This window comes from Limulus polyphemus, unplaced genomic scaffold, assembly GCF_000517525.1.
Source record: "Limulus polyphemus unplaced genomic scaffold, Limulus_polyphemus-2.1.2 Scaffold2019, whole genome shotgun sequence".
NCBI lineage: Eukaryota > Metazoa > Arthropoda > Merostomata > Xiphosura > Limulidae > Limulus > Limulus polyphemus.
Genome location: NW_013667629.1, coordinates 111,567 through 121,534, shown reverse-complemented (window position 1 = coordinate 121,534; position 9,968 = coordinate 111,567). Strand labels below are relative to the sequence as shown.

The following is a 9,968-nucleotide window of genomic DNA, read 5'->3' as shown; positions in this document are numbered from 1 at the left end:
AAGATTGTTACTTACCATGTTGTTCTTTAACATGAGACTTACTGTGGACATATATCAGGATTGTTACTTACCATGTTGTTCTTTAACATGAGACTTACTGTGGACATGTATCAAGATTGTTACTTACCATGTCGTTCTTTAACATGAGACTTACTGTGGACATGTATCAAGATTGTTACTTACCATGTTGTTCTTTAACACGAGACTTACTGTGGACATGTATCAAGATTGTTACGTACCATGTCGTTCTTTAACATGAGACTTACTGTGGACATGTATCAAGATGGTTACTTACCATGTCGTTCTTTAACATGAGACTTACTGTGGACATGTATCAAGATTGTTACGTACCATGTCGTTCTTTAACATAAAACATATACTATCAGTGTGATCCTTCATACTGCAGTAACCCTACTTTGTAGTCAAACAATCGGTATGATTCGTTACATTCCGGTCTTACTGAATTACCCTTTATTAAAATTGATATCATATGATGTAACAGTTTTCATCAATTTTGAAAAGGAATGGTATGATGTTTTTGTGATTTTTAATTAAATTAAAACTGTGTAGATAGAACCTTTGTATATATATTTGTTATTTATCTGTTCTTTAATAACAATTCATTTTGGTTGCTGAACAGACTTGCTCTTATAATTTGTCTATTTGTTTTAAAGGGAATTTAATATGAGCATACAATTTAAGTGTTTATAGTTTATTAAGCTAAAATAACCAGTTGTTTTTTAATACTCCTAAAGGAATTTAAAGAAGAAATGTAAATTGTAAATTAGAACTATACTTTTGTCTTAGTGAAGTTTTTAAAAATGCGGAATAGGTTTATAAGATTTCGGAAGTTGAACATTTGATCCGTGCTGATAATTTTTCTTAATCTCCGAAACTTTCTCAACTTTTTACCTCTTAAAAAGTTCAAGATTAAAGCTGTATTAGCCATAAAAAAAAATCAAAGCTAGCGTATTTCAAGGAAAGTATTTTTTTTAGGTTTTCTATTTGTTCCGTTTGTCACGTAGTTTGTTCTATGTTCAGTACATTTGACTGTTTGTTTCGGAATCAAAATGATTCCCAAACTAGCGTGAAATATATGTTAAAATATTTCTAGGTAAAAGAAGATACAACATCAAACTTTGGAAAACTTTCACAGACTGTTTCAACTGTTTGCCAGTAGCTGCGATTGTTGATGAAAAGATCTTTTCTTGCCACGGAGGTTCGTAAATATCAGTACCTTTCTAGTTTTTCTCAAACTACATGTATTTAAAGTGTGTGTGTATGATTACCCCAGGTTTAGTATATGCAGCTGTCAGTAGTAATACTGGTAACAAATGTTTTTATGACTTTCTCACACCGAAAGTGTCAATAGGTTATAGATTATTTGACTGTTCAGTGTGAAAACAGAACCAGTCTTTTTGTATTAAAGCTATGATGCTAACTTTAGGATGTACGGATGACTAGCGAAATGCTTCTGATCTCCCAGATTGATGCATATTAGGCCTTTATAAATATCTATGATATAATGCGTTTGAATTTTCTTCTCAGCTTGCAAAGTCCCAGAAATCTGGTAGATTCGCAAGTAATATTCCACTTATTTCATAAAGTAATTCAAGATAACCTTTATATAAACTATTGTACTTTGTAGACCTGTGTGCACTAGTTGTGATATATTTGGAACTTTAGTTTTGATGGCAAATTCTGAACCAGCCCAAAACAGTGAAGTGTATGGACTAAAACTAAGGTGCACAAACTGTAGAGCATGTCCACTTTTGGGGGCATGCAACTATAATTGTAGGAGCATAAAAATTATATCTGAAAGTACAAATTTGAAAATAAACAAATTTTGAAAATCACTGTACAAATATTACTAATGATATAGTAACAAGAATTAACATAGGAAAATGACATGTACAGTATGTAAGACAAATAGGTTATACAGGGTGCAACAAAACGCATGTTTAGAAAGGGGGACACCTTCAGAAAGTTTGTGCACCCCCTGGGAAACTAATAAAGTTGGGCATAATCATGTAAGTTATCCACATTAATATATATATATGTTACAAGAACACCATTTTTTTGTAAAAAATACAAATACTTGCATAAAACGTAAATTATTTTCTAAAAACTTGGGCTGTTTAATGATTTCCAAGTTAGTAATCAAAAAGTTTTAAACAATGTGTAAACTATGCAGCATAATAAAGTACTAATTAATATTTTGGACAGGCTTAAGTCCAGATCTTCAGTCCATGGAGCAGATCCGTCGTATCATGCGACCTACAGACGTGCCGGACCAAGGCCTCTTATGCGATTTACTGTGGTCAGATCCAGAAAAAGATGTTATGGGATGGGGAGAAAATGATCGTGGTGTTTCTTATACCTTTGGTGCTGATGTAGTTGCCAAGTTCTTAAACAAACATGATCTGGATTTAATATGTAGAGCTCACCAGGTTAGTCGGCGAGAAACATTCCGATTCTGTACCGACCGTTAAAGATTTGCTAAAAATAATTTGACAATTTACAGCTAATATTTGTTTCTGTAACGTTTTGCCAAAATTCCATTTTTACTATAAGACTTGTACAGTTGTTGTTGTGCTTCGAGTTTATTATTTAGTCATTATATGTGTAATATATTGTACAAAGAAAAGTACCCGTCCCCAGTGATGGGAAAAAGTTAATCTCTCAATTTAAATTATTTCATGGACTTTAAAAAGGTTAATTGTGTTGCACTCTTGGTTTCACTCAGAGCCAAAGCTCTAAGCTACTTATACTGCCCTCTGCATAAAATAGTTGTTGAGCATTTCAGTCATGCTAAGAGCCGCTCAACAATAACGTACAGTAAATCTACATTTTTGTTCTTTAAATTACGTCACATTTTGAAATGTGAATGATAGTGTGATTAATTCCTAACAGTTTAGTATAGAATATCCTGCTTGCGAAATAAAGTTTGGCATCAACATTAGTCATGCCTGTTCTTCCATCATTTCAATAGTGAATGTTGAGCTTTGCCTGCTTGTGCAGCTTTTGAAACGCAGCGTGGGAAGTGGCTACCATAAACAGGAGATAGGGGAATGCTTGGACAGACACCATGATTTGCAATATGTATAAGTTCATTATATACTAACAAAAATGTTATTTTTTAAGAAGAGGATAACCTTTGTACACATTTTGATGTATAAATACGTATATAATTTTAATATGATATAAGGTAAGATGTTGTAAACTGAAATTTAACAATCAGTACTTGTTTTATTGGTATTCAAAAAGAATGTTGTTAGAGAAAACAGTTTTTACTAAAATACATTCAAACACCTACTAGAATCATGTTGAATGTTTATGATGAGGTTGTTTTATAATAAGCTTATAGATTTTCTTCTCCTTGATTAACTTACAGTTTAACAAACAATATTTTGTGTGCTAACCAACATTCAATTTGTTACAATGGTAGGCAAAGTACTCTCTAAACTGTATGCACTCGCAGTTGCACAGTAAAGTTGCATGCGTCACACACGTCACGAGCTATGTCATAGCTCACACTTATGTATGTGTCAGTTGTTGTTTTGAATTTTAATTGCTTTTATTTGTCATTTTCTGTAAACGTCTTGAGTTTAGAATATGTTTGTTTTTTGAAAACTTCAAAAATGTATATTGTTTTGAATTTTTTTTTTTTTTAACATCAAAAACAAAACCTCTGGGGATTTATTAGCAGGAGCTTGAGTTCTTTAAATACTGTAGACTGTACTGCACTGGTAATTTGGTGCTTCCTACACTAACTGTAGAATATGCAGGTAATTTTCCTTTATTTAGTGTTACACAATAATCACGGCCGTCTGGTCACATTTGTGGTATTATAGGGCTATATGACATAGACAGAAATATATCATTTCAGTGGGTTTGCACAACTGTGGCAATGTTACAGTGAGCTACTTGGATAAACGAGAATGAAGAATAACCTGATACGTCTAAATGAAAACTTTTTCTACTTTATTTCGAGCAGATGCCATTCCTAACACAGTAAAAAGTGTGTTACAATGGAATTAGACTCAAGAATAATCAACATTATTCAATTATTTCTGAGTATATTTCCATTGTAAAATGACCTTTCTTGCCCGACAAAGGCCATCTGCTTGAAACATCGCAGAAGATTAACTAAAGAAAGTTTTTATTTAGATGTGCCGTCTTATTCTCTATTATCATTTATCCAAGTTTTTCTTCTCACATCTTGTGGAACAACACTCATAATGGTGAGTTAGTTCAGTGTATGTAGCCTTGAAGAGTGTAAGAACAAAACAGTAGAGCTCACCTGAGTCTAGTCCAATCAGTATAAGGAAACTTTAATGGGAACATTGGTGATAGTTCTTAAAAAAAATGGTGATTTTTTTCAAATTCGATGATGAGGAACCCACTTTGAGACTAATAATGCTTGGAGACAGCTTGAATGGGTAATGAAGAAAAACTTTAATATAAGTTTAACATAACATGAAATGTACAACGTTTCGACAAGGTTTTGTCATCATTTGTACATTTGCTGTTATGTTAAACTTATATTAAAGTTTTTCTTCATTGCCCATTAAAGCCATCTCCAAGCACTATAAATGATGATTTTATCAACATCCACTTTATTGCAATGAGGTTTTTTTTTAACAGTATTTTTAATATTTATTGTATTGTAAAGATAGTTTCTTTACCAATGAAAGTTTTTCCAATTTGTACTTTATTGTGGTAACAGGTGGTAGAAGATGGTTATGAATTCTTTGCGAAGCGTCAGTTGGTTACCCTTTTCTCAGCTCCAAATTATTGTGGCGAGTTCGACAATGCAGGAGCTATGATGAGCATTGATGAAACTCTTATGTGCTCATTTCAGGCAAGTTGACGAGTTCACTAACTTGTTTCAGTAACATAGCTACATTTTATGTTTTTTATAAGCTATTTGCCACCGTCTAATAAACTGTAGAACAAATATGTTTTTGTTTTCTACAATTTTATATTAAAATTTTTTTCAAGTGTTAACCAACTAATGAGATTGTATGATCACATATGTACTTTTATATGTTTATACAGTGGGGGATGAAACATAACATACTGTTGTTGTCTGTTACTAAATTGCAAATTAATATTTATATCGTTAAGGAAAAAAATCCACCACATTTAAAAAATAATTCCAATCTAATCATTTTTGAATTATCTTTTTTTTACTTATTAGAAATATTGTTTACCTTTTAGATTCTGAAACCTGCAGACAAAAAGAATTTTCCATATAGCAAGACGGCATCTAATCGACCAAATACGCCACCTAGAGGCCAAGTCGGTAAGAAAAACAGCAAAAAATGATGACCGATTACCTTTTCTGCATGAAGAACTTTAATAGTTTGAAATACTTTGTATTGTGGATGATCGTATAGGTAGTGGTTTGAATTCATGTCAATCTTTCAGTAGTTGCAGGGGGTCATGTTACACCAGTGGTCACAGTGTGTGTGGGGGGAATGTAGAAAACTTCAATGTTTAATAATGATTTTCCCTCGTGTTAATAATCATTTGTATTGTAAAGTTTATTATTTATTATAAAGGAATATTATAAAATCATGGGTACACTATAGATGCGTATGCTTAATCACATGCACATGATTTTAAGGACCAGGTAGTAAGGGTATCAAGCTCCTAATGTGCGTCATGCCACAACTGAAGGGTTAAGAATAGGAGATCTATGAACAAAAGACAAATAATTTTGCAGTTCAGTTCCAGTGTTTTATTGCTTTATAATATGAAACTTAAGAAATCGTCATCACGTCTTGTATCTTGTACATTTACAAACGATAACTATGAATTTAAGTTTCAAACTCATTATGATATAAAGCGACCATAGACTTGTACACGGTTTTGGGCTTGTATTCACTTGTAGACTCTTACATTTCACCAATATATGTAGACACGTTCACATACAGTAAAAACTTCAAATCTGGTCCTTTATTTTGTAAATTTCAAGTTTCTTTTTTCATTGACTAATATATCAGTTGCTTTTTTATGTCTATCTCCTTAAACCTTGATATGCTGCTTAGAAAAGTCATTCGTGCATTTTAAATGTAACAAAATAAAATTCATATTATTATCAACTTTGACTAACTATTTTTTTTTGTAAATGCACAAGTACATTATCTTATTCTTGTATCGAATATCTTTAGGGTTCAAGAACCGTGAATATCTTAAATTAACTTAATAGTTTTTACTAAGAATGTGTGTAATGTTGTTTAAAGAAGTATACTTTTCTCTTAGATTACGTTTCTATGTATATATAAAGATAATATTACACAGTGGTATAAGATTTAAAAAATTAACTATCTTCATTAACGTTCTGTCAGTCGATCATTTTTGATGATAAACTTCGAGCACTGGACAAAAACCTGAAAAAGCACACCTGGTCTTTCAAAGACTAAAAATCAGCCCTTCAGTTTCTGTTTGCACAAGGAGTGTAGCTTTATGTTTACCGAGGTGTTTTAGCTATGCGGATAGTGGCTCAAATTGTAATTATTGCTCTTCCTGCATGCGCAACTACCAAAATTTTGTCAGTCAATACTCCTTTGAGAAGCAATGTTATAGTATAGTCCAAATGATGAACTTTTCATGTCTTTAAAATACATTCTTCAGAAGGTTTTGTTTTTTCTTTACTAAACTGCAATCATTAGTATGTGGATTAAGGTATTATGAATACTAGGCATTTTAGCTAAACATTTTCAGACAAGTTTTTGAAAAATTTCATTTTGTATTTACACAATCTGTTATTTTTAAAGGCATAGATACTTAGTTTTGTACGGATTAACTTATTTCAAAGTATACCACTTGCTCTGGTTCGCTATTTGAACTTCGGTCAAAATTGCTGGTGCCCATATCTCTTAATTTATTTCTTTTTTTAGGTGTAAAATTTTTGTTTTAATTAATGGTAGTTTTGATGTATTTGCATATAAAAATGCTACAATTATTACAACTCAAGATAAAGGACTGTAAGTTTATAATGAAAGGAAGAAACTTGTGAATTGTTTCAATATTAGATGTTTGTGTAGTTCTGAAATTTTAATTTGATGGATTGTATCCATATGACACCGACTGGCAGTAGTTTAGGGAAGTTACTAAAATAGTTATTTCTTAAGAAGTTAAGACCATTCTGTCCAGTCTTATAGGCTGCTGTTTGCCAAACTGTTTCTTTGTTTATAATTTCTATTTTATATATGACATGTGGCTGTTTGATATTTTTGTATCTTGTTTTAACAGAATTTCACTGTTGGCAACATATGGAAAGTGTTTGTTTAGCCGATACATTCTTGTTTTTTTGTATATTTCTAGAAAGACAACTGAAGAGTATTAATTTGATGTAAACCTTTTAGTAATTTCAACAATATTTGATTCACGTAAAACTGTTATTTTGTGTATGTGGCAAGTTCATGCCTTGTTGTTTGCCACTGTTCTAAGCTATATTATTTCAGGAAAGTATACCATTTGTTAAAGTAAATTTTAGATGTAAGAATTTTATAAAATAATAATTTCTCCAATTTCCTACTTGGGCATGAGAAATCATTTGTTCCTGAACCAGATCTTATGAAACATACCTGTTGAGGACCACTAAGATTTTTTCCATGTGTCAGCATTATTTCTGAATTTTTAGTGTCCTTTAAATGTTAAGAAGGCCAAATCACAGTCTTTAGGTACATAATAACAGATTTTGCCATCTTTATAAAAAAAAAACAACAACAACAATTTGCATAGCATTGTAAGTGTTGAAACAGTTGTGAATAATTTAATCCAGTCACGCAATAGGGTAAAATACAAATAATACTAATTGTAACGAACTGCCAAAGTTTATAAATTGAAATTTAAGGTTTACTTTATAAGAATTATTAGTGAAAAAATTAAAATATTCTTTAAAAAAGCACAATATAACCTTCTAGTAAGAAGAATATATTAACTCTTAAGTCGCACCTTTTTTTTTTTTTTTTTTTTGTATTTTTGGTCATATTCCCAAAAACCTCGTACTTAAAAAGTTCTAGTTCTCTACTGAAATGAAGGTTTTATTATACACTCTACATTAAAAATCTTTTTTTTGTCATTTTCGATAGTAAATGTATATCCTTGTAATCAGTAGTTGTTTTCTTCGCCATCAATACGGGAAGTGTGTAGCAGTGTTAAGAAGTTTAATCTTGAAGTCAATTTTAGGAAGTACATTTTTTTACATATTGGTTTTTGGGAATGATTTATGCACTTTTATCATTTTAATCAAGTACAAAATATTTAAATTATTGGAGGGATGTTTCCATACTTAGTGTGGTAATGTTCACTTATATTGTAAAATGTTAATTTTTTGAAAAATGTAAACATTTTAAATGATTTTACCTCCATAATGTCATTAGTGAGATTCTGTACAGACTGTTTATTCTCGTGTGTGAATTTAATCTATTTTAGAATAAAAGCTTTTAAAATAGTTTGTGTATGATGAAGTAGTTAGAAGCTATTTCATCTTTAATAATTGTATAATAAAAATATTCCTCTATTAAAAAAAAAATCAGTGCATTATTTTTGTATTACTGTAAAACAGGGGAAATATATTTAAAAACAAGCGTCTTGCATATTTTTCTCATTAGATATAACTTGAGAGTTATAATTTGTTATACAGTGCACTGTCACTATCATGAACCAGGACAGTAGTTCATAATAGGGATAGCATAGCAAGGAATTGCACTAAACAGTAAAGATCCAGTTTAAACAACATTTTAAAACTTTTACTATTGACTGCTAACATAATGCACAAAAAACAGGAAAAGAAAATCTGCTGAAACTGGCCCATTTGTAATTTTTATTATTCTCTTTCCAGCCCACAACAAAAATGGCTTGGTACATTGCACGCAAACCTTTCGTAGAATACTAAATAAGGTACTGCGATGGTTGTTATTAGTATTGTAAAGTCGATTAGTTTCTTCTGTATTTTACATATGCTAAAAAACATCACAATTCTAGTGAAAACAATGTTATCATTACCCTTGAAGTTAGCTTTTTTACAAATATCTGGTGTTCCTTTAAAAAGATTTAGTACAGGGTGAAGCAGGAATTACCAGCCAATAATAGATCAACGTTAGATGACTGTAACATGTAGATACTCATTGCTTTGTACACTATACAATCGGTGTCTTTAGGAAGCCAATCCTTATATTATGTATGAAGTGAAGGAATAAAAAAAAATCGGAAAATTTTATTACACACGTCCATAGAATAATTAGCTTAAAAATGACACAGATTTATTTAAAGCGACGTTTTAGACATGTATGCTTTATTTGAAAAGGCTGCTTTTCTACTGGTAAATTTATTTACAAGCTTAGTGGGATTGTATCTTAGGCTAGGCATAAACTTGACCATTGCTATGCATGATATATAGAGAGAATTTAGTTACACAGAAACTATAAATGCTCACTATATTCTCAAACAGATCTCCATGACAATCTCCAACTACAGCTTAACATTTTTACATCTCAAACTAATGTGACCAGATAATCAATAGCTACAGTAAGTCATCATGAACTGTACAAAAGCCAGCAAACAAGATAAATAAAAAATTGGGAAACTTGTAAGTAGGATCATCAAAATGTATGCAAGGGCTGGCGATACGGTTGACATTATTTACTCAAACTACAAATCCCTGTTTTGACTCCACCAAACATAATTCTAAATAACAGCATGGAGCCAAAATAGGGGTTTATAGTTCGAGTAAATAATGTAACTCGATACTGTTTTAGTAAATAATGAATGTTTATGGTCTTTCTGGTTGGTTTATGTGAAAGTTTCACGTCGTGAAACAAATAGCTCCGAAACTATTTCATGTAACTTTGCGATAAAGTGTCAAGAAAAAATAGTACTGTTTCCCTTTGACCGTACTAAATCTTTCATCAAAGCTCTTTCAGTAAAACCAACGGGCTTTACTCGAGTGATAG

At 31.2% G+C, this 9,968-nt stretch overlaps 1 protein-coding gene across 1 annotated transcript in view; it reads left to right on the top strand.

Annotated features, from left to right (window-relative positions):
- The window catches only part of LOC106465687 (serine/threonine-protein phosphatase alpha-2 isoform-like), a 22,322-nt gene extending 13,782 nt beyond the window's left edge, over positions 1-8,540 (top strand). The window contains exons 4-7 of the mRNA XM_013925923.2: positions 1,115-1,219; positions 2,227-2,450; positions 4,730-4,864; positions 5,224-8,540. Of these exons, the coding sequence (XP_013781377.1) occupies positions 1,115-1,219; positions 2,227-2,450; positions 4,730-4,864; positions 5,224-5,331 (572 nt within the window). The 3' untranslated portion in view covers positions 5,332-8,540. The remainder of the gene's footprint in view (positions 1-1,114; positions 1,220-2,226; positions 2,451-4,729; positions 4,865-5,223) is intronic.
- Positions 8,541-9,968: the final 1,428 nt, after the last annotated feature.